This window comes from Sorex araneus, chromosome 2, assembly GCF_027595985.1.
Source record: "Sorex araneus isolate mSorAra2 chromosome 2, mSorAra2.pri, whole genome shotgun sequence".
Taxonomy (NCBI): domain Eukaryota; kingdom Metazoa; phylum Chordata; class Mammalia; order Eulipotyphla; family Soricidae; genus Sorex; species Sorex araneus.
Genome location: NC_073303.1, coordinates 205,725,828 through 205,749,015, shown reverse-complemented (window position 1 = coordinate 205,749,015; position 23,188 = coordinate 205,725,828). Strand labels below are relative to the sequence as shown.

Sequence of the window (23,188 nt, the reverse complement as noted above, 5' to 3'; positions counted from 1 at the left end):
AACATGAAGAGCCTCAAACCGTTCATTCAGGGCCCCAGTGAAGAAGTCTGACCAGCTTGTAGGTAGGCGGCCATGCGGTTTTTTGACATCCCGTGGAATCCAGTCGGTAACAGCTCTAGCCCAGCGGTTGTCTCTGAGTCTCATTGTGTGTCCCGCCCATCTGATTTTACGCCTTGGCAAACGAGACAGTGTCCCTGATTTTTTATTGTCGACGGAGGTCGGAACTCCAGATTCTTTCTCTTACTTGGGTGGAACGTGATACTCCTAGCATAGCTCTTTCAATTCCTCTTTGGGATACCCGAATAGTGTTCTCATCCTGTTTTCATAGGGCCCAGGTCTCTGAGGCGTATGTTAGTGTAGGGAGAACAGTGGAGTCAAAAAGATGTGCCTGGAGCCAGAGGTTCTTTGTCCTTTTTTCTTCGATGCTCTTGAAGGCGTTCCACGCTGCTCTCTTCCTCCTACGCATTTTGGCGCCAAGTCATTCCTCAGGTTGATTTCTTGACCCAGGTACACATAGCTGCTGCATTTGGAGATGTTCGTTCCATTGAGAGCAAACAGAACGTCACGGACTAGTTTGTGTTTCATAAACATTGTTTTGTTGAGATTCAGCTGCAGTCCGACCTTTCCACACTCGCGATTGAAGTCGGCCAGCATTTGTGCCGCTTGGCTAATGTTTGGTGTTATTAGAACAATGTCATCAGTGAAGCGGAGGTGGTGTAGTTGCCGACCGCCTATCTTCACTCCCATTCCTTCCCATTCTAGTTGTTACGTGCCGTTCTCGTGGGTGGCACTGAAAAGTTTCGGTGAAATGGTATCGCCCTGTCGAACCCCTCTCTTTATGTTGATGAACACTTTTTTGTAGAATGGTGAGATCCTGGTGGTGAATCCATAATACAGCTCGAGGAGGATCTTGATGTACTGAGTTTGAACGCCCTGTTTGGCTAGAGCTCCGATGACTGCCTCAGTCTCAATAGAATCAAAGGCTTTCTTCAAATCAATGAACATTAGACAGAGTGGCATCTTGAACTCTCTCGAAACTTGGTCACTGTGTGGATGTGGTTGATCGTGCTGAATCCTTTTCGGAACCCGGCTTGCTCACATGGTTGTCCTTCATCTAGTGTTCTGTCAGTTCTATTCAGGATGACTCGAGTGAACAACTTGTAGACAACAGAGAACAGGCAGATTGGGCGATAGTTGCCGATGTCGTGAATGTCTCCCTTCTTGTACAACAGAACGGTCCTGCTAGTTTTCCACTGAGATGGACCCTTGCATTCAGACAGGTAGCATGTGAAGAGCCGAGCCAGTGTATTGACGAGTGCTGGCGGCAGATTCTTCAGGTGTTCGGGTCTGACCTTGTCTGGACCAGGTGCTGTACTCGTCTTTACCAACGAAATGGCGTGTTGGATTTCGGAAGGGAGAATGCTGGGAATGACATAACCTTCCTGTGGAATTTGGTATGTGGGCAGGTGGATGTGGCTGTCAAAGAGATTTGAGTAGAAGTCATGAATAACCTTTTCCATTGCTCCTCTGGAAGATGTGATAGATCCGTCAGGACGTCGGAGGGCAGTCACCTTGGTCTTGTAGTTGGTGAAGGACAGGCGGGTGGGTGCTGCAAATACTTTTTCCAGCTTCTGCTGCATCAGCCAACACTGCTGCTCTTCTCTCCTTGAGGTCCCCCCTTATCGCTTCTCTGCACAGTTTTGCGAGCTCGGACGTTAGCTTGTGATTGCCTGAGGCTCGCACCAGACCATGTTGGCGACCCAGGGGTCACACACATAAGACCCACCCTGCTGGTGCCAGATAAATTCCTCATCAATAATAATTTAAATCAATAATAAATTCCAATCAATCTATATTGTCGTAAAAACTCTTTAAAGTATATCTGCAGAATTGTTCTAGTACCCAGACTCCTGTCACAGTGCTCTTGGATCATTGAAAATCAATATTTTCAGCATGGAACTAAATGAATTTTGTGTGATGGTCACTGTGCTTTCCTGAATCCTCTACTATGGAGGAGACTCTTTACCCCCACAGGTAACCCATCAGCCCTTTCGGAAGAGGGAGGTGATATCCACTCTAACCATAGCCACGCTGTTTGGAATTGGACTGGCAGGAGCTGGGACCGGTATCGCTTCACTCGCGGCCCAGCAGAGCGGATTCTCATCCCTCCGAGCGGCCGTGGATGAGGATGGGACAGGATCGAGACCTCCATCAGTCATCTTGAGAAATCCCTGCCATCCCTGTCAGAAGTGGTGTTGCGGAACAGGAGAGGACTGGATTATTAACGTTGCAGCAGGGGGGGTTGTGTGCCACGTTAGGGGAAGAGTGTTGTCTTTATGCTGACCACACTGGGGTTGTCCGTGATTCTGTGGCTAAGCTGAGAGATGGGTTAGCTAAGCGAAGGAGGGAGCGTGAGGTGCAAGAAGGATGGTCGAGAGATGGTTTAGCACGTCACCCTGGCTTACCACACTGGGGTCTGCCCTGCTTGGGCCGGTCATTTCACTATTGCTACTCGTGACACTTGGGCCACGTATTGTAAACCGCCTTGTTCAGATGATAAGAACCCGATTCAGGGCTGTGGTGATGCTCAGCCATGCAACAGATAGACTTGCAGACCCTCGACCAGGATGCATGTGGCCATGGAAGGAGTGCGAGAGTGTGCCACATAGCCACCATGCGGGGAACAACGCTGGGTCAGAGAGCCACAGGCGGGGAAGACCTCAGAGGAGGCAGCCTAAGGCAGGCCCGACCCCTAAGGCCCCAGCGTGAGGCTGTGGGGTGGCCCCCAGCAGCTGGCTTTTTTTTTTTTTTTCTTTTTGGGTCACACCCAGCAATGCACAGGGGTTACTCCTGGCTCTGCACTCAGGAATCACTCCTGGCGGTGCTCAGGGGACCGTATGGGATGCTGGGAATCAAACCCAGGTCGGCCGCGTACAAGGCAAACGCCCTACCCGCTGTGCTATCGCTCCAGCCCCCTATTTATTTATTTTTGAAGTAAAACAGCTTTTATCTGTAGGGTTTTGAAGGTGTGGAAGGAGGGAGGGAGAGAGAGAGAGAGAGACAGAGACAGAGACAGAGAGAGAGTAGCGTGTTCAGGAGAGACCCCGGGCTTCCCCAAGGGCAGCGAGAGCCCCACACAGACCCCAGCACTAGACAGGAAAGCATGAAAGGCCACATCTCAAGAGGGGAGATGCGGGTGACCCATGTCCTCGGGCGACACATGCACTCGGCCACGCGGGCACATGCAGCCCCGGGCTCCGGCCGCCCTTGCGCCCACACCGCAGCCTCCGAGTCTGTCATGGCCCCGACAGGCCGCACACTCATAAGCGCCCAGGCGGCCAGTCAGGGCTCTCTGCCTGTGCCCTTGACTGTGCCCAGGCGAGTGACAGGAGAACCACCAACGCTGGGCCGTGTGTCTGAAGCAGCTGCCGCAGCACCACACCCCATCACTCCTGGCGGGGGGGAGCACTGGGGAAACCTCCCCGAGCCCGGCTGCCCGGGGGGGCAGGGCCCACGCCAACTTCTTAGCCTGGAGACTTGGTTGATGCTTTCATCTCATTAGTTTAAAAATCTAAGGGGGCCCGGGAGAGTCCAGGGCTTAGAGACATCGCGGTGGACACATCCCACCCCGGCTGGAACCCTGTGCACCCAGAGGGCTCTCACAGTCCCACCGGGAGGGGTCCTGAGCCCCAGTCAGAGCAAGCCCTGCATAGCACCAGCTGTGGCTCATAAAACAAAAGTAAATAAAAGCAATAGGGCGTGGGGCTAGAGTGATAGCACAGCGGGGAGGGCGTCTGCCTTGCACGTGGCCGGCCTATCCGGGTTCGATCCCCAGCATCCTGTATGGTCCCCTGAGCACCGCCAGGAGTAACTCCTGTGTGCAGAGCCGGGAGTAACCCTTGTGCATCGCCGGGTGTGACCCAAAAGGATAAATAAATAAATGAATAAATAGATAGATAAAATAACAGGGCGAGCCTTCCAGCATCGCGCAGGCCCAGTCCTGACTGCCCGGCCACGGAGGCGAGACAGCCTGATGCTCCTTCACACTCGGGTCCTTGCCTGAGACGGGAGCCACGTAGATGATGCACTTGCAGCTACTGCAGGCAGAGGTTCCGGGGCGACACGGGGCTTACTCCGGGCTCTGTGCTCCCTGGCGGGGCTGCTTCCCAGGCCCATCATTACTTCATGTCATTGTGACGTTCCACCCTAAGCTTCCTACGGGAGTTGTCTCTGGCTCGCCCCGGTTTGGGGCCCCGACCTCGCAATTCCATCTGTCCTGTCCCTCCCTGAGATCGGGCTGTGCTGAGCTTCTAGAAGATTCCTTAGGCCCCCGGCCATAGGGCGTGTGTTGGCTCTGGGAGGAGTGTTTTTAGCTCCCTACCCGCTGCGGGCCCCCGTTTATGGGCTGGGGGGGGCAGCCCGCATGCCCAGGCAGCCGGACCCCGCCCCCGGGACTCCCAGCGACTTCCTCAAAAACTGCCGAGGATTTCTCTCCGCTTCCTGCCGCCGGGCCAGGGGCGTCCAAGGCTCCGGAGTGCGGAGGGCATGCCCGGCCCCCCGCCCCTCTGCGTGTCCCCCGGCCGGGACACGTGGTCTTCCTGGGGACATCTGCTGTGTGTCTCCAGCTCTCACTGGGGTCCCCAGGAAGCTCAGAGGAGTGTTCCAGTCAGGTGGAAGGGTGGGGGTGGCCGAGACAGGGCTTCTGGAAGCTTCCAGGACCACCGTGGGCTGCCACGGCTTCTACACCGTGAATCACGGTGGCCATGGCCAGTTTCTATGGGAGTCACAGAAGCCACGAGGCTGGAAGGGTCCTGCCTTGAGGGACCCGCAGCTGGCATGCACCCCCGCACACACACACACCGCCATGCGGAGTGGCGGGAGCAAGGGCTCGGGGGCCCTGGACGAGGTACAGCCCGGTGACCACCAGCCCGGCCAGCAGGAGCCAGAAGGAGAAGTGGCTCCCTCGGCCCCCAGAAAACTTGTTTTGTTTCTTCGTATTGGCTTTGAGGCCACCTCAGGGCTAATTCTGGCTCTGTGCTCAGGGACGCTCGTGCCGTGGCTTGGGGGGCCCTGTGGGTTGCCAGGGACAGAAGCCGGGGTGGACACAGAGCAAGCACGCTTTCCTGCTGCTCGTCCCTCCTGCCACAATCAAGTGGAAAATCAGACCTAGAGGGGAGGGGGGCTTCCTGTCCAAGGGGGCGGTGAGAGGGAGGAAACTGGGGACCCCTCCTCTAGTCTGCCAGCACAAGGAAGTTCCTAAGAGCCCGACACCCCCTTACGTGCCCTTCTCAGGGCCTGGGGGTGGGGGTCAGCTGAGGGCGGATGCACCGGGGTTGAAGGGAGGGGTTTCCTCGGAATGGGTGGAGGGGCCAGATTTGGAAACGGTCACCGGGGCCAAAGGGTGACCAGGGCTGACTCAGGGGGCAGAGGGGCCGTGACGTGCGCCCGCCCTGAGGTGCAGCCCAGTACAGCCCCTGGACACGACTGACCCCAGCAGCATGTGTCTCGGGGCTGCCCGCGGTCTGGGAGTCACTGGGGCACCCTCCCCCGAATTACAATAGTGACCGGAGAGAGAAGCGACGGGCAGCCTGGCCTTGCGTGCGCTAGCCGGTGCTCTGTCCCTGGCGTGCGCAGGGTCCCCGGCCCGGCCAGGGTTGGTCCCTGACCACTGAGACGGAGCAGAGAGGAAGTGGCCAGCTCTAGGCTCCGGGCCAGCTGCCCCTCAGTCCCGCCCCCAGCCTCGCCCTGCTGCATATCCAAGAAGGGGCCGGGCCGTCAGTGACCGTCCACTCCCCGCGTCCTGCTGATAAACGCGCCTGCACCGTCCTGCCCGCCCCGCAGCCATGGACCGCGACGACATCGCCCTTCTGGCCACTGTCACCGTCCTGGGCGTCCTGCTACAGGGTGAGCCGGGCTCCTGCTCAGAGAGGTGGGGACGGGGATGCACAGAGGCCAGGCGGCGTGGCCAGGGCCAACTCGCTCTGCTCCAGGGGACAGACGGGCCTGTGGAGGAAGGTCTGTGGGGTGACCAGCAGGACCCGGGTGTGGGCTGGGGCCTGTGACGCCACCGAGAGCCACCAAGGTGCCATTCCTGCAGCTCACGGCGGGTTTGCCCTGAGCCTCCAACAGACCTTGAGGAAGGGCCGGGCAGGCCCCGGGAGCGGAGATGTCCAGGTCCCCGGGGCTTCAGGCCCCTCCCCCACCAACACCTGTATCACTGCCTGCCCCCCGGGCGGGCTCCTGCCCTGTGCGTGGCGACCAGGGCTCGATCCCCAGCACCCCAGTGTCCCCCAAACACTGCCAGGAGTAATCCCTGAACGCACAGCCAGGTGTAACCTGAGTATCGCAGAGTGTGGTACCTCCCCAAAAAAACAGAAAAGGGAAAAAGGGGAGCAGAGACTGGACTGGGGTGAGGGGGATCTTGCTCCAGATGCAGCACCCCCAGTTTACTTATTTTTATTTAGTTAGTTTTTTGCTTTTTGGGTCACACCCGGTGATGCACAGGGGTTCCTCCTGGCTCTGCACTCAGGAATCACTCCTGGTGGTGCTCAGGGGACCCTATGGGATGCTGGGAATCGAACCCGGGTCGGCCGCGTGCAAGGCAAACGCCCTCCCCGCCGTGCTATCACTCCAGCCCCGGCACCCCCAGTTTAATACCTGGCACTGCCGAGGGTGCCCCAAGTCCTGCCAAGACGAATCCTGAGCAGAGCCAGGAGGAAAACCTGCGGGCTGGGGCAGGGGTGCAGAGGGACTGGTCAGTGCGTGCAGAAGATCTGACCACAAGATTCCCTGAGCACTGAATTGGGAGTAGTACCTGAGTGCCACCGACTGTGGCCCAATCCGAAGTGATGGGGGAACAGAGGACCTGCGGGTAAAGGGGCTTGCCCTGCATTCCACTGACCCTGCTTCCAGCCCCCGCCCCACTGGGTCCTCCAAGCACTGCCAGGAGTGATCCCTGAGCACAGAGCCAGGAGTCAGCCCTGAGCACTGCCAGAGGGGGCTGGCCCAAGGGGATTCACCAGGAGCATAACCAAAAAGGGTGATGTCCAACTTTTTTGCCACCCCCCAGATCCCACACTGCTGATCCCCTGAAGGATCCCCTGGGTGGAGTGAGACCCAACTGCAAAAGTGCTCTATACCTAGGACCCCAGGGTTTGTGAGAACAAAGCTGAAGACCCCCCACACTGGGGCTGCAGCCCAGGAGGGTAGCGGGGCGCAGGGCCCCTGTGCGCCCAGACCCTCTAAATCCAGCCCTCTCTAAGCTCACCCCAGGGAAGGGGGCGTGTCAGTCTTTAGGGGTGCACACGGTTGGATTTGGAACCCTAGCTGGAAGGAATCATCAGTGCGGGCATGGGATGGATTCTGACCAAGGTCTAGAACCCTGAGCTGGGAAACTGAGGCAGGAGCAGCACCCCTGGTGTTCTCCGTAGGGCATGCGGGGAGTTACTGGCTGCAGGTGCGCCCCCAACGGGCGGAGTCGGCCTCAGCATCGCAGGCCGGTTCTGCAGGGAGTACCAGGGCAAGGATCCATCAAGAGGGGTGCTGGAGACATTTGCGTGCGCTTTGCAAGTCAAAATTTCCGGGGGGAGGGGCTGGAGCGAGAGCACAGCGGGGAGGGCGTTTGCCTTGCACGCGGCCGCCCCGGGTTCGATTCCCAGCATCCCATAGGGTCCCCTGAGCACCGCCAGGGGTAGTTCCTGAGTGCAGAGCCAGGAGTAACCTCGGTGCATCGCCGGTGTGACCCCAAAAAGCAAAAAAAAAAAAGTTCCCGGGGTCCCTTCCTTGTCCGTTTCCTGCTCTGCGGGGCGCAGGGAGGAATGTGGGTTTCCTCCTGCAAGCGCCGCCGGATGCGGCCCCCGATAAAGGGGGCCGAGCTGAAGCAAGAGAAGGGAGGGGCCGGGCGAGGGCCGCTGCTGCGAGGCTGACCCCTCCCGTGGGCCCCAGCCTACTTCTCCCTGCAGGTGATCTCGGCCCGCAGGAGGTTCGGCGTGCAGCCCCCGCTGACCAGCGGCCCGCCCGAGTTCCAGCGCATCTTCAGGGCGCAGTGAGGCCGGCGGGCGCGCGGGGTGGGGTGCGGCGGGGCCGGGCGCGCGCTCAGCCCCGCCGCTCCCCGCAGGGTCAACTGCAGCGAGTACTTCCCGCTGTTCCTCGCCGTCCTCTGGGTCGCCGGCGTCTTCTTCCACCAAGGTGGGGGCGGGGCGGGCGCGGGAGCCCCGGGGAGCAGGGGACCCCCCCCCGCCGTCTCACCGCCTCGCGTCGCTCCAGGCGCGGCGGCGCTGTGCGGCCTCTGCTACCTGTTCCTGCGCCTCCGCTACTTCAATGGCTACGCGCGCTCAGAGCTGCAGAGGTGAGGGGCCAGAGACCACCCCAAGGCGGGCTGTCTGGGCGGGGCCGAAGGCGGGCTGGGCGGGATCTGAGGGGCTGTGGGCGGAGCCGGCTGGGTGGTGGGCGGGGCCGGAGGGGTCTGAGCGGGGCCGGTTGGGCTGTGGGTGGGGCCTGAGGTGCCTAGGCGGGGCCGGAGGGGCTGTGGGTGGGGCCTGAGGGGTCTGGGCGGGGCCGGAGGGGGCTGTGGGTGGGACCTGAGGGGTCTGGGCGGGGCCGGAGGGGCTGTGGGTGGGGCCTGAAAGGCCTGGGCGGACCGGAGGCAGGATGGGCGGGCCCGGAGGGGCTGAGGGCGGGGCCAGAGGGTTTGGGCGGGCCCGGAGGCGGGCTGTGGGCGGGCCCGGAGGGGGCTTGGGCGGGACGGAGGAGGAGGGCTGTGGGTGGGCGGGGCCGGAGGGGCTGTGGGGGTGGCCAGAGGGCATGGGCTGGCCCGGAGGCGGGCCGTGAGCATAGCCGAGGGGGTCTTGGGCGGGCCCGGAGGACTGTGGGCGGGGCTGTGGGCGGGCGGGGCCGGAGGCTCCGTGGGTGGGGCTGTGTGGGCGGGGCCGGAGGGTTCGTGGGCGGGGCTGTGGGTGGGCGGGGCCGGCCGGGGCTTCGGGCTGGGCCGGCCCCGAGCTCCGCTGAGCCCGCCCACAGGCTGCCCCCGCTGTACGCGAGCGCGCGCGCGCTCTGGCTGCTCGTGGCGCTGGCCGCACTGGGCCTGCTCGTCCACTTCCTGCCCACGGCCTGGCGCTCCGCGCTTCTCGGACGGCTCCACGTGCTGCTGCCTCGCGCCTGAGTTGAGGACGCCGGGTCGGCAGAGCTGGGAGAAGAGGGGACCCTCCCGAGGACTGCGGGAGGCGGGGGGGCGGCTTGCCTCCATTGATTAAATGTCTGAGTAAAGTGTCTTTAATGATTCAAGTGTCTGGACCCCAATACATTGTCTGATGGACTGCAGTAGCCTGGCCGTGCCGCTGGCGGGGGGGGCGGGGGGGTGCGCGGCGAGGCCCCGGGATGAGAAGCACCTTCTCTCCGATAGGGGTGTACCCACCACACCTCTCCCCTTCCCCTGCTCCTACAGAGGGGCACTGTGCTGACCCCTCAGACCTGCAGCTTCACTAAATCCTGCTCGCAACCTGCTCGCACAGCCATGTGGGGTCAGCGGTCAGTGGTGGGAGAGAGCACCTAGATGACCAGGCGCCCTGCAGACCACACCGGGGCTTCCGCCTTGCATGCAAGAGGCCTGGTTTGATTTCCGGCACTGCGAGATTCTAGGGCATGGAGCTGGGCGTAGACCCCAAGAGGAGAGCTCGAGTGTAACCCCCCCAAATAATCGGGGCCCTGTGGGTCCGAGTATGGCGAGGTGCTGGGAGGGTGACTTGGCAGGGGTTGGAGGCTGATGGGGCAGGGAGAGGAGAGGTTTCTCCCTGCGTGCGGAGCTGTGCCCAGGAAGTGGCGGTCAGCCCTTGGGGCACAGCCCAGCCCCCTCCCCCATGAGAGCGCTGAGCCAGGCCATGAGCCGTACACTTCATTAACCCTTTATTACAAGTCACGCTCTTATAGAAGTATATGTGGACTTACGTGAAAAAATCAAATGTATCCAAGAATAAAAAACACAGCACATAAAGTAGTATATGCATTCCAGTGTTCGCGCCAGGGACAGCCCGGGGAAGAAAGCTCTTCGGGAGAAACACCCGCCCTGCTCCAGCTGGCCCGCAGGGGCGAACGTTCCGGTTCAGTTCCGGTTCAGTTCCGGCAGCGCACGCCGGCCTCAGGCACAGTGTGGGGCCCGCGGCCCAGGGGGTCGGGCCAGCACCAGCTCCTTGGGGCCTCCGGGCCAGCGGTGACCCCAGGCCGGCCTTGGGGTGGGGCACCAGGCTGAACCCCAGTTGGCTGCGCCCCGCCCTCCAGGAGCGACTGGGACCAGTGCCCCAGGGGTGGTGGGTGGGAAACAGCCCACGCCCTCGGGTTCCCGGCTTCTTAGTTGGCCTTTTTCAGGAAGATCTGGAAGAGAGAGTGCTCCAAGTCAGCCGCGGTGCAGGCAGGCCCAGGGGTTCCGGTGACCCAGAACAGGGCCTGACCCCCCCCCCCCGCCCCCTCACCTCGCTCAGGATCACCCACACTGGGGAGTCGGTCTGGATGGACAGGCGCAGAGCTTCCAGGGGCCCAAAGGCGGGGTCCACCTCGCCCTCGGCCACCCCCTTGTAGAAGGAGCCTGGGGGAAGGCGGACAGCCCAGTTTGAGCCTCCCCGCTTCCCCCCTGTCCCTCCCCGCCCTCGCCCACCCCAACTCACCGATCTGGAGGTAGCCGTCGGGGCTCCGGGGGTACCGCAGGGCGGCCCGGCCCTCCTGCAGGGCCTCCTTCTCCGACTGGGGGCTCTGGGGACAACGGGGCGCTGAGAGGGGGCCATGGCAGCAAGCAGGGGGAGGGTGGGCTCGAGGGGCCACGGGAGGGGCCAGGGAAAGCCCGAGGTGGGGCCTTGGGGGTGGGATGAGGGGCTGCGGGTGGGGCCGGGAGGGCCCCTCTAAGGAGACACGGAGAAGCTAGGGGCAGACAGCAGGGCAGGCTCCGCGGCTGGGGAGGGTGGGCTCAGGGCAGGGGAGGGGCCAGGAGGGCCGGGGCCACTCACGTCGAAGGGCAGCACCTCCACCGAGGTGTTGAAGAGCTTGTCCTCTGGGTGCTCTATGTTCCCGCTGCGGAAGAAAAACCTGCGGCCAGACGGGCGGTTGCTGTTGTGGGCGGGGGTGCAAGGCAGAGCCGGCCCCCTCCTCCCTCCTCCAGCACCTGACGGGACCAACTGCATCTCACTTTTTTTTTTAACTGAATCACCATAGAACTGGAGCGACAGCACAGCGGGCTGGGCGTTTGCCTTGCATGTGGCCAAACCTGGGTTCTATTTCTCCACCTCTCTGAGAGCCCAGCAAGCTACCGAGAGTATCCTGCCCACACGGCAGAGCCTGGCAAGCTCCCCGCGGCATACTGGATATGCCAAAAACAGTAACGAGTCTCACGATGGAAACGTTACTGGTGCCCGCTCGAGCAAGTCCATGAACAATGGGACGACAGTGCCACAGGGCTAGAGACTCGCTGTGAGATACGGCTGCAAAGTTGTCCTGTGATTGGGCCTCAGCCATGGAATGATCCAGGACCCTCCCTTCACCAGTGTACACTTCCCACCACCTATGTCCCCAGTTTCCCTCCTTCTACTCTCCCCCACCCCCGCCTGCCTCTCCCTTCCTCCCTCTCTCCTCTGGGCGGATGAGCACTGCGCCTCAGCCCAGCAGCAGGGGGAGGGGCAGGGACTCAGGTTTGGGTTGGAGCCACATCCCGCAGTGCTGAGGCTTTCTCGGAACTCTGCTCGGGGGCATCGTGTGTCAGGCAAACGCCTCATCTGTCTCTGTCCCACTTCCTGTGGGTTTTTGTTTTTATTAAAAAAAAGAAAAAATTGGGGCTGGAGTGATAGCACAGCGGGAAGGGCGTTTGCCTTGCACGCGGCCGACCCGGGTTTGAATCCCAGCATCCCATATGGTCCCCTGAGCCCCGCCAGGGGTGGTTCCTGAGTGCAGAGCCAGGAGTAATCCCTGTGCATTGCCGGGTGTGACCCAAAAAGAAAAAATAAATAAATAAATAAATATATAAAAAATTAAGCCATACCCAGTGGTGCTCAGCATTGCGACCGTATGTGGTACCCGAAATCGAACCCGGGTTGGCCACATGCAAAGCAAGCGTCCCACCCGCTGTGTTTTACTGTTTTTCAGACTGAGGTTCCACCGGACTGAGCCTGAGCCGGAGACCTGGTGACGCTCGGGGGGGGGGGGGGGGGGGGGGGGGGGGGGGGGGGCGTCGGGCACATAGGTGGGGTCCACTGCCCGTTAGCAACCCGCCTGCCTGGACGTTCTCTCCAGGGGTCTGAGCGGGGGCAGGGAAGCGATGCAGTGGGCCATCTGTCGGCCTAGAAGCCTACTGTGGCCGGTACCCCGGCAAGGCCCTCCCTGCCCCTGGGGGGGGGGTACTGACCGCTCCAGGCGCAGAGGCTGGAAGAAGCGGAAGCGGATGAAATCCCCCGCGGCCGGGGTGAAGGCCCAGAAGAAGTCCTCGCGCAGGTACGCCTTCTCCAGGGTGAAGTGCTGGTACGTCTTGAGGCTGGTGCTGACCTCGGCGGGCGGGTTGACATGCTCCTTGCGCAGGGCCTGCTTCCCGAAGTCCTTGTCCTGGCAGCGGGCGAGGCAGGGACACCCAAGGCTCCAGGGCCCGCCCCCGCCCCCCACCTCAACACCTCTGCCCAGACCCCGGCCCCGCCCACCTTCAGTTTCTGGATCTTTCCGGCCAGGGAGGAGTGGGTGCCCACGTGCTGGAAGAGCGAGGGCTTGAAGCGGATCCGCAGGTTGGCTTTCTGCCGGTCACAGTGCTTCTGCGGGGGGCAGCGTTCCCGCAGGGTCTCAGCGCTCGCCCCAGGCTGGGGGCTCTCCACCCCGCCCCCCGCCCCAGGCCAGCCGCAGCTCACCGCGTCCTTCTCGGGGTTACAGACTTTCACCCACAAGATGTGGTCCAGGAGCCAGTCGATGGGCTTGTCCCGGTAGAACATGAGGATGAACTCGACGATCAGACTCAGGTCCAGGGACTTGAACATCTTCCCTGGGGGCGGGAGCGTGGGCATGGGGTGCCAGCCCGACCCTTCCGTGGGGGGTGAGGTGTTTGTCTGGGCTACCCCCTGCAGTGCTGAGAACTTAGTACTCGGGGTTCACCCCTGGGAGTGCTCGGGGGACCCTGTGCAGATCTGGGCATTCCACAGAGCTCAGGCTTGTACAGAGCAAGCACCCCAGTGTCCTGGTTTCACTCTGTCCCTCCACATCTGTGGGTGGACACAGCTGGCTAGTGCTCGGGACGGACTTCTCACCCTGAAACCAAGGACCACTCCTGGAGGGGCTCGGAAACCCTGTGTGCCACAGAAGCAACCCGGGTCCGTGGTGTGCCAGGCAAGGGTCTGCCTTACCGTACTATCTCTCCCACCCATCCCCAACATTTTTAGGGGGGCGGGAACTGGAGATGCTCAGTAGTTAAACTTGGCTCTCGCCCAGGCTTGGGGACCGAGCCCGGGTCTGCCCTGAGCAGGGCAAGTGCCGTGCCCGCTGCAACTATCGCTCTGCCCCACCATACCAACGTTCCCATCGTGTGGGTTTGGAGCTGCACCCAGCAGTGCTCAGAGATTACTTCTACACCTGCTGGTGCTCGAGGAACTGTATGGGAAGCAACGCTGGCCACACACAAGGCAAACACCCGCTGTACTGCGGCCCTGCCCCTCCCGCAAAGGCAAAACCCTTTCAAAGGAACCACCATTGCAGCAGCACGGTAAGGGCCCAAGAATCTGGTTCAGGGCTGAGGCTGGGCCTTTGGGTCCCCCTCATACTAGGCCTGTGCTCTGCAACTCGGGGTTACCCGACACCCCCTAACTTCTCTCCATCTTTCATCCGGGTGAGGGCTGGGTGCAGGGGCGGGTTCCACGGCAAACGCTGTGATCACTACAGGAGGTGCTAGTCTCAGCGGAAGAGTGAGCCTGACCCTGAAGGCCAGGCAACCAGACAGGACACTGGGGCGTGGCTTGCAGGGAATAGTGGGCGGGGCTTTCACAGGGTGATGGGCGTGGCTTGCAGTGGATAGTGGGAGTTGCTTCGCTGGGTGGTGGGCGGGGCTTGCAGGGAAGAGTGGGTGGGGCGCTGGGCCTGGTCCAGTAAGGCAGGTACACACCAATGAAGCCCAGCTGAGAGAACTCCAGGATCATCCACTCCTCCGAGGGCTGCTGCAGCGCGAAGTTCTTCATGGTGCTCAGGTAGTTGGGCTTGGCCACGATGTCATCCTCCAGCTGTGCAGTGGGGGCAGAAGGGCGGTGGGTGGCGCCAGTCGGTGGAGGGCTCAGCTCCCCCCAGGACTTGGGGTGGAGGTGGGGGATGGGAACCCCGCCCACGGCTCGGGGCTGACCTGCACGTAGTAAATGCCTTTGGACTGTGCGTACATCATGAGGAAGCAGTAATCCAGGTTCTGTTTGGTCCGCCACCTGCAGGGGGGAGGGGGCGTGTGCAGCTCTGCCCGTCCACTTCCAGGCCGCGTCCCGGCCCAGGAACTGCCTCCACCATCCAGGCAGGCTCCACTTCTAAGTGCCAGTCCCTGCAGCCCACACCTCCCAGAGGGGCTGGCGCCAGTACCTGACTCTCTCCTTGGGGTCCCCAAAAGACTCTCGGAGACGGGAGAAGTCAGGGTAGAAGTGGGGGGAAGGGGAGATGACCTCCAGGAGCCCGGAATGGATCTCTGAGGGGAACCTGGGCCGTGGGAAACCCAAAGATTATCCAACAGGAAGTGGGGGGTTGGGGAGGGGAAGTCCGCCCCTCCCCCCACCCTGGGGGGCCGCAGTACTCACAAGGCCTTGATGTTCTCGGTCACCATGGAGGTGTACTGAGGGTCTGTCTGTGGGGAGACCAAGGTCCCTTCCTAAGCCTGCTGCCACAACCCGGTGGCCTGGCAGGGGTTAGGCGTGGGGGAGGCTTCGGAAGGCACACACGAGGAAGCAGCCCCCGCTCTCCGGAGTTCTGAAGAGGGAGTCCCTCAATAAAAGTCCTCCGTTCGTTTGTTGGAGGGCTTGAGCTACCTGGCAGGGGTCTACAATACTTTTTCTTTTTTGTGGATGGGTAATTTAGGGGGTGGCTCCTAGTTCAGCACTGGCGGGTGCACGCAGCACAGGGATGAAAGCAGGTCGCTTGCTTTCCAGCTCTTGAGCTCTCTCACTGTCCCTTATTTCAGTTGGGAGGGGTGAGGGGAAGCCGCGCCGCCCCCCAATTAGAGGGCACTGCAGACCATCGGAGTATTCACGCCACACCTTCTGTTTCAGAGCTTTCCCCCCCCTTGCAAAACACGAAGGCACGAAAGGAGGCGTGAACGAATGGTTTTTGACCCTGGAAGGATGCTCTCGGCTTGGCTGTCATCGCTCCGAGGACTGGGTCCGGGGAAGGGAGCGGGGGCCTGTCCCGTGGGCGACCCATCCCCCACCGGCTCGCTCCCCACACTGGACCACTCGCCTCGGCGATCAGCACCACGATGACCGAGTCCTCCTTCTCCTGCGGGCTGAGCTCGGAGATGAGCGAGTGCAGCGTGTCGGTCAGGTAGGAGTGCACTTCGCGCCTCACGCTGGGGATCCCCATTACCACGGACACTGCGGGGAGCCCGATGGTCAGGTCCTTCCGGGACCCGGAGCCCCGCCCACCGGGGAACTGCGCTCTCATTGGGCCGCCTGCCGTAAACCCCGCCCCAATCATGCCCCGCCCACCTCAGACCACACCCCCGAACCGCTCGGGTCGGCAAATCCCAACCTTGTGGGGGCGGGCCCAAGGCCCGCCCCCAGGAGCCGCCCGGGCCCCGCCCACCTCCGGTGCGGCCCTGGCCCACGAGCACGGCGGGCTGCAGGCTGCTCTCCTTGGCCAGCAGGTGCGGCAGGTGGTGGAAGACGGTGGGCAGGTGCAACACGTGCTTGTGCGAGACGTTCCACGGCTTCAGTCGCGGGTCCTCTGGGGGGTGCAGAGGGGACGGTGAGGCTGCGCGCGGGCCCACAGGCCGGGAAGGGCGCGCAGGCTCGGGCAGCTCACCGGTGAGGCGGCCCCAGGTGCTGTTGTCGCTGTCCCGCAGCGCCTGCCGCTCAGACACGGCCCGCTTGATCTCGTCCAGCACCAGGTTGAGCTCCTTGGAGCGCTTGAGGCTCTCCTGCTCGGCCGCATGCAGCCGGTCCCGCAGCGCCAGGAACTCGCGCTGGTACACGTCCACCACGTCGCCTGCGGGCGCGGCACGCGGTCACCAGGGCCCGGGCTGCCTCTCCCTGCCCTGCTGTGCCGGCCACTGCCGCCACCGGCCCGTCCATAAGGGCTCAGAAGCGGCACCCACAGGTCTGCGGGCTGTGCACGCGCAAGGAGGCGGCTGGGGCCCCGGCTCCGCTGTCTACCCATCCCCCGAGGCAGGGCTGAAGGGGAGGGAGGCGCGGGGAGGGGCACTCCCAGCCGGCACCCTTGTCTCCCACCCCCTGTTGCAGTGCAGCCTCAGCTTCTCAACTCTTCCCACCCAGTGGGTCCCCACCGCCTCCTCTTGCAGCTTATCACAGGTCAGCACCCCAGAAGCCACGAGGACCCAACCCTTCCCCAAGTGGGTTTGTCTTTGTCTTGGTTTTGTGTGGGGGCCACACCCAGCCGTGCTCAGGGGTTACTCCTGGCGGTGCTGGGAGACTATCTGGGATGCCGGGGATCGAACCCAGGTGGGTCACGTGCAAGGCACGTGCCCGCTAACTATCACACCGGCCCCGAGTGACCACCTCACCTGGGGGGGCACACATCTGACTGTGCTCAGGGACTCCTGTTCAGGAATACTCCATGCGGTGCTCAGGGGTTATTTCTGGCTCCATATTCATGGCACCTCCCCCCCCCCCCCCCCCCCCCCGGTGCTTAGGGGCAATTCCTGGCTCTACGCTCAGGAGCACACATGGCAGAGTCCAGGGGACCCTGTGGGTCCGCCTTAACCCTGGACTACCTCAGTGGCCCTTCTCAGGTGGTCTGGAAGCCCCCGGCCTACCCCACTCGGCCCCTCTCTGTACTCTGGGTGTCTCCTCTGTGGAGCTGGCGGCCCTTCCCGACCCCTCCCCCAGAGGCGCAGAGCCCCGGACATCACTGACTGGCACCAGTGGCCCCTTCAGCACAGGATCAGCCCAGGAAAGGCCCCTCCGCACGGCCCCCTGCCCACACGATGCCCCCTTGAGCAAGTCAGGTGAGAACAGAACCCAGGGCCGGGGCCAGAGGACAGCAGGCAGGGTGCTTGCCGTGCCCGCGGCTGTGGAGGGTTGGATCCCAGCATCCCACAGGCTTCCCCGAGCACTGTTACTTCTGAGTGCAATGCCAGAGTAACCACCGAGCATCGCCAGATGTGGCCCCAAAGCCAAACCAACCGGAAAAAGAATTCAGGTCACCCCGGGTCAGAGCTGGGGGGAATCAGGTCTCCGGGGCATGTCCCAGCTGTGCTAATTCTGGCTGTGCCCCGCAAAGGCACCAGGAGGGGCGGCCTGGACTGGAACCCCCAGCTGCCTCCAGCTGCCGGCCAGTGGGGTGGGGAGACCAGCCACGGCAAGGGCCCGCAGGGAGAACTGACAGGGAGAAAGAAGATCAGCACAGCCAGACCCTGCCTGGTGGGCTGACACACTGCACTTTCTTCTGCGATTCCTTTTGGGAGTGGGGGCGGTCACACCCTGCCACTCAGGGCGGGCTCCATGCGAGGCGCAAGGGACCTTATGTGGTACCGAGCCCTGGTCAGCAGCATTTCAGGCCAGCATGCTACCCATGTCCTGTTACGCCAGCGCCCGTATCTCCATGGTGTTTTGTTTTGGGGTCACACCCGGCGATGCACAGGGGTCACCTGGCTCTGCACTCAGGAATTACTCCTGGAGGTGCTCAGGGGACCATATGGGATGCTGGGATTCGAACCCGGGTTGGCCGCGTGCCAGGCAAACGCCCTCCCCGCTGTGCTATCACTTCAGCCCCCACTCCACGTTTTAATTAATTAATTTAGTATGATTTGGGGGTCATGGCCAGTGCTGCTCAGGAATCACTCCTGGCGGTGCTCGCCGGGGATCAAACCCGGGTCAGCCGTGTGCGAGGCAACTGCCCTCCCCGCTCCACTATTTCTCCGGCCCCTCCCAGGATTTAAAGCCCAGGGTGATGGCCTGAGAGGCCGTGACACTGCGAGACGCCCGGCTCCAGCTCCGGCACCATCCACTGGCCCCACCAGGAGCCAGCCCTGAGCACTGTCCGTCCTGAGAGGGAGTGGGAGCCCCGGCCCCAGGGAAAATCTCAAACCCCAGATCTCCCAAGTCTTCCTCAGCTCCCAGCTCCGGGTCCGTCCCCAACTTCCCCGGCCCGGGCATGGGGTCAGACAGGCACCGAATACAGCAGGGAAGACAACACGAGCACTTCAGGACCCCGGGCCAGGGCTGACACCCAGAGAAGGGGGATCCTGAGACAGGGATGTGTGCGTGAACGAACACACACACACACACACACACAGGCCAGCACACAGAGGCCAACACACACACACACACACACACAAGCCAGCACACAGAGGCCCACACACACACACACACACACACACACACACACCACACACACACACACACAGAGGCCAGCCAAGGCTTTTCCAGCTTCCAGATTAGAACACACACACAGACACAGAGAGGCTGGCGCACACACACATACACACAGAGGCCAGCACACAAACACACACACACACGTCAGCACACAGAGGCCAGCACCCACAGACACACACAGGCACACGCCAGCCAAGGCTTTCCCAGCTTGCAGATGAGAAGAGCCCCCCACCCAGGGGAGGGGAGGGGAGGGATCACTGGGCCTGGTGCTCAGGTTACGGATCTGATCAGAGTATCTGCCTGGGAAAGCCAGGTTCCCTTGGAAACCGATCTCTCCCTCTCCCTCTCTCACACACACACACACACCCACACACACCCGTGTCCCCTTCCGGCCGGGGCAGTGTTGCGAGCAGGCTGGGGTATCCGGGAGCGCAGCGCCATGCAGACAACCCAGGGTGCCTGGCTAGACCCTGGGCCCACAAGCAGGGCCACCCCCTGCCCGCCAGGGGGCTGGGAGGCCCCCCCAGGGCCGGCTGCCTGTGGACCCCCGTCAGCCCCCGGGTGCAGGATGCCCCACGCCCGGCCCAGCTGGTTCCTCCTGGAGGGGAAGTCCATCAGGGTGGGCAGGGCTGGGCCCGCGGCCCTGGGCGGCAGTTCTGCTCTCCGGGAGGGGCCGTCTAGGCCTCTCCAGACCCCGGCCCTGGGGATAGGGGCTGCGGAGGACAGGGGTCTGGGGAGGGCCAGCAGACCCCCAGGTTCCAGCCCCTTGGGCAAGTCTCTTCCAAGTTGCAGCCCCCGCAACCAAAACACCAAAGAAGGCAGAGCCACGGGAGCGGGCCAACCGGGCGGGCCTCAGCTGAATTCCCAGCACCCCAGGAGGTATCCCTGAGCACAGAGCCAGGAGTAACCCCTGGGCTGCGCCAGCTGTGGCCCGAAATTCAGAAGAGAGAATAAAAAAGCCCAGCCCAGAGAGGCCTGGAGAAGCAGAGACCAGGGAACTGGCCCCGCGGGAGGGCACCTGCCTTGCACATGGCTCCCCAGTGTCCACCCCTACCCCCCGGGGCCCGCCTTGCCCGGAGTGACCCCGAGCACAGTGACAGGGGCAAGCTCCGGTGGGCGTGGTGAAGGGGGCCTGGGAGGGAGCCCAGCTAAGGCCCTGGCTTGGCACGCGGCCGCCCAGGGGTTGCGGCCGCCCAGGGGTTCCGTCCCCAGCACCCACATGGGCCCCTGCGCACCGCCAAGAAACGGACGGACGTGAGCCCACCAGTGTGTGGAGGCTTGGGTCCCTGCGGCCGGCTCAGCAACGCTGCTCCTGGCCCAGAGAGGGAGATGCACCCAGCGCCCCCCCCCCCCCCCCCCCCCCGCCTCTGGGGGCCCAGGTTCCAGCCCCAGCTGACAAGAGCAGGACCTTCCGGGAAGAAGGTCTGGGCTCTCTCTCGGCCACCCCCACCCCAGCGCCCGCGGAGGCCCGGCCAAAAGGAGGTGGGTGCGGGGTTCGTAGCCCACCCAGGCGTGGCGGGGTCACTCGCCTGCTCTGGCGGCCCCCCTCACTGTGGGGACCCCAGGACCCCGTGCTCCAGAGGGGGGCAGGCACTCTTGTTTGCTGCAAACTCAGGGCTGACTTGTGGCTCTGTGCTCAGGAGTCACTCCTGGCAGGGCTTGGGGTACCCCGGGGATGCTGGGGCTCAAACCCGGGTCTCCCTGCTGCACGGTCACTCTGGCCCCAGACACCGTGGCTGGTGGTGGGTGAGGGCACGGACAGAAGACATCACAGTGACACACGGACAACCATACCCCGGCATCCCGCTAGCATGCCCCACTGGTCCTGCGGCAGCGAGCTCTGCTGGACGCTGTCCCCAGACGTGTCCCGAATGCCCGGGGGACCCCAAGGGAAGCCACTTCCCCGGTGGATGGACAAAGGCCCGTACCCCAGCTTCACCGTCCTGGACCCACAGGACTTGGAGTGGTCCTTCGGCGTCCCCCGGGCCACCAGGAGACGGGAGGGGGCTGGGGGCGAACAGCTGGGGTGCAGGAGGGAGGGGGAGCAGGAGGCGGGCTGGGGGCGGGGCGCCCCCTCCCCCAGGTGCGGCGCGGAAGGCCCGGGCAGGAAAGGGCAGGAGGAAGGAAGGAGGCGGCCTCCGGCTTCCGCCCCAGATGGATGGAGGGCCTTGGGGGGTGATGGGTGGGGCGCGGGGGCCCCATCAGGCCCCCCAAAGTGAATTCCCCACGGTGGGGGGGCAAGACGGGCTGCCCAGGACGACCCTCCCCACCTGGTGGCCAGCGGCGGCCCCCAGCCCTGAGGATGACCACGAGAGGCGGGGCTCCAGCCCCTCCCTGGGGTTCCCGCGCCCGCCCCCGTCCCCCGCCCCCGTCCCCCGCCCCCTGCCTGGGGGCCCGGGTCTGCCCCCCACCTCCCCCGCCCCGGGGCGGCTGACCTTGTCTCTGCCCGACCCTCGCGCGCGTCTCCGGGGGGCCCGGGGGGCGGGGGCGGGCGCGGCGGCCCAGGCGCGCGCAGGTGCGGGCGGGCTCGGCCCGGCGCGGCCCGGTTCGGCCCGGTTCGGCCGGCCGGCTCAGCTCGCGGGCCGCCCGGCGCGGTGGCCCAGGTGCGCGCGGGCGGGGCGGGGCGCGGCGGGCCCGGCCCGGCTCTGCGCGGCCCGGCGCGGCCCGGTCCGGCCCGGTTCGGCTCACCTCGCGGGCCGCCCAGCGCGGCGTACCAGGACAGCGACAGCAGCGCGCCCAGCGACAGCAGCAGCAGCGTCAGGGCGGTGCCGTGGCGGCGCCTCATGGCTCCGGGAGCGCGGCGGGCGCCGGCGGGGCCGAGGCCGCATGGCCCGGGGTCGCGCGGGCCCGGGGGCGCTGGGGGCCCGGCCCCGGGGGGCGCGGGCGGCGGCCGGGCCCGGGGCGCGGGGCGCGGGCGCGGGCGGCGGCGGCGCGGCGGGATCCGGCGGCCGCGGAGTCGGCGGCGCGGGGCGGGGCGGCCCGGCTTAAAGGGGCCGCGCGCCGCCGGGGAGGCGGGCCGGGGGCCGCGCGGGACCCTCGGGGCCGGCAGGAGATCGGGACACCCTGGTGGGTGCCGGCGTGCCCCTGGCGTGCCGTCCAGTCCGGGGTCCGGGTGAGCGCGGGGGCTGGGGGGAGAGGTGCGGGGGGCACACGGGGGTGGAGGTCCACAGCCCCTTTTCGGGGGCCCTCCGTAACCAGTTTCCCACGGACAGTCACACCCAGCGGTTCCGGTCCGCCCCGGACCCCCGTTTCCTTGGGACCCCCAAGCCCCGCCCCCAGGGTCTGAGGCTGGAGGGGCGAGACGTGGGCGACAAGATAGACCCCGCCAGCTTGGCTGCAGTCGGTGCAGGGGGATCGCCCCTCACCCCCCCCCCGAGCCCCCCCAGCCAGCGTGCCCCCCACACCCGCGGTCACCTCCTCTCCCAGGCCCTCCCTCCTGCAGGGACAGAAGCCGGCGCAAGTGGGGGGCGCTGGGCCGTGCCAACATGCTCTCGGGTTGGGAGGGTCTCCGCAGCGTGGACCCGCAGGGGCTGTCGGGCCGGGGCTGTCGGGCCGGGGCTGCCGCGAGGGGCCGGGACCTGGAGGTCACACACGCAGACCCCCCAGCCTAACGCAAGGGCGCCCAGCCCGCTCTGCAGAGGGTCGGGGGGTGGCGGCGGCGACACCCCCGGTCTCTAATGCCACCGGCCCTGTCCCGCTGGGCGCTGCTGCTCATCCCTTGTCGAGGTCAGCTGTTCTAGAGCCACCCCTGGGGGTGCTCGGGGCCTCTCCCAGCGCTGTGCCCCAGGACCACTCCAGCGGGCTGGGGGTCCGCGATGGGGTGCCCAGGGTAACGGTGCTCCCGGCGTGCCTGCCCCCGCCCTGCCTCTGCGTTGCAGTTTCCCCATCCTTTCGTGCCCCAGGCCTCTTCTGGACCAGGGGGCAAGACCCGGCCTGTCTCCGGGAATCTGGGCGTTCACGCCCGCAGCCTGAACTCTGCCAGACCTGGGCGGGGATGGAGGGCACCGGGTGAGCCGGGCGCATCCCCACCCCGGGTCCCGGGTGGACTCCGACGCTGTCCCAAGTCGGCCTCCTCTGCTGCATGGTCAGTGTCTGGCGTCTCCCACTTCTTACAGCGAACTTAATGGACCGTTCAGAGCCATTTCTCCCAGCCTCTGGCTGGGCCCTTTGCCCTGGGCTCCTCATTCACGGGGCGGGAGGGGCCAGGGCTCTCATTAACTTAATTGGCCCCTTGAACTCTCCCGGCAGGGAAGGTCTCCAGGCAAAGTAGGTAACGGTGCAAGTGCAGGACATCAAAGGACATCCTTAGGTGGGTGGTCCCCCGCCTGCCCCCTCACCCGGCCAGCCCAGAGCTGGGGGGACTCGCCCACACTCTGGCCATGGCCGGAGCTAAGGAGAACCCAGGGGACAGGGAGTCTCTGAAGGTCACAGTTTAGAGTGGTAAACCCCAGCGAGGTGATACAGGTGACGGGGATCCAGCTTCTGTGCCTGATCGGGAGCATTCATACTGGATGAGCACACTGGATGCGGGCCAGCCTGCACTGGGGTGGACAGTGTAGCACGCACCAGGGCAGTGTAGCCCGCACCAGGACGGTGTAGACCGCACCAGGGCAGCGTAGACTGCACCAGGACAGTGTAGACCGCACCAGGACAGTGTAGACCAC

At 64.1% G+C, this 23,188-nt stretch overlaps 2 protein-coding genes across 2 annotated transcripts; one reads left to right on the top strand and one right to left on the bottom strand.

Annotated features, from left to right (window-relative positions):
• Positions 1–5,417: 5,417 nt before the first annotated feature.
• On the top strand, positions 5,418–9,212 carry LTC4S (leukotriene C4 synthase). The gene is made up of 5 exons (XM_004615354.2): positions 5,418–5,904; positions 7,945–8,044; positions 8,117–8,187; positions 8,266–8,347; positions 9,019–9,212. The coding sequence occupies exons 1-5, from the start codon at positions 5,844–5,846 to the stop codon at positions 9,158–9,160; spliced, it is 456 nt and encodes a 151-aa protein (XP_004615411.2). The 5' UTR covers positions 5,418–5,843; the 3' UTR covers positions 9,161–9,212.
• Positions 9,213–9,887: 675 nt separating this feature from the next.
• On the bottom strand, positions 9,888–21,405 carry MGAT4B (alpha-1,3-mannosyl-glycoprotein 4-beta-N-acetylglucosaminyltransferase B). The gene is made up of 15 exons (XM_055128702.1): positions 21,213–21,405; positions 15,994–16,176; positions 15,775–15,915; positions 15,430–15,563; positions 14,775–14,821; positions 14,563–14,676; positions 14,339–14,414; positions 14,108–14,222; positions 12,867–12,997; positions 12,666–12,773; positions 12,380–12,573; positions 10,992–11,070; positions 10,656–10,740; positions 10,464–10,576; positions 9,888–10,365 (listed from the first exon to the last, which is right to left on the bottom strand). The coding sequence occupies exons 1-15, from the start codon at positions 21,307–21,309 to the stop codon at positions 10,342–10,344; spliced, it is 1,641 nt and encodes a 546-aa protein (XP_054984677.1). The 5' UTR covers positions 21,310–21,405; the 3' UTR covers positions 9,888–10,341.
• Positions 21,406–23,188: the final 1,783 nt, after the last annotated feature.

Excerpts from the sequence above, each read along its gene's own strand:
- LTC4S (XM_004615354.2), top strand. The coding sequence starts at position 5,844 with ATGGACCGCGACGACATCGCCCTTCTGGCCACTGTCACCGTCCTGGGC. Across the intron at positions 8,045-8,116 it reads CAGCGCATCTTCAGGGCGCA|GGTCAACTGCAGCGAGTACT; the intron begins GTGAGGCCGGCG and ends CGCTCCCCGCAG. Across the intron at positions 8,188-8,265 it reads CGGCGTCTTCTTCCACCAAG|GCGCGGCGGCGCTGTGCGGC; the intron begins GTGGGGGCGGGG and ends GCGTCGCTCCAG.
- MGAT4B (XM_055128702.1), bottom strand. The coding sequence starts at position 21,309 with ATGAGGCGCCGCCACGGCACCGCCCTGACGCTGCTGCTGCTGTCGCTG. Across the intron at positions 14,223-14,338 it reads AAGGCATTTACTACGTGCAG|CTGGAGGATGACATCGTGGC; the intron begins GTCAGCCCCGAG and ends CCCACTGCACAG. Across the intron at positions 12,574-12,665 it reads GAAAGATCCAGAAACTGAAG|GACAAGGACTTCGGGAAGCA; the intron begins GTGGGCGGGGCC and ends GCCCGCTGCCAG.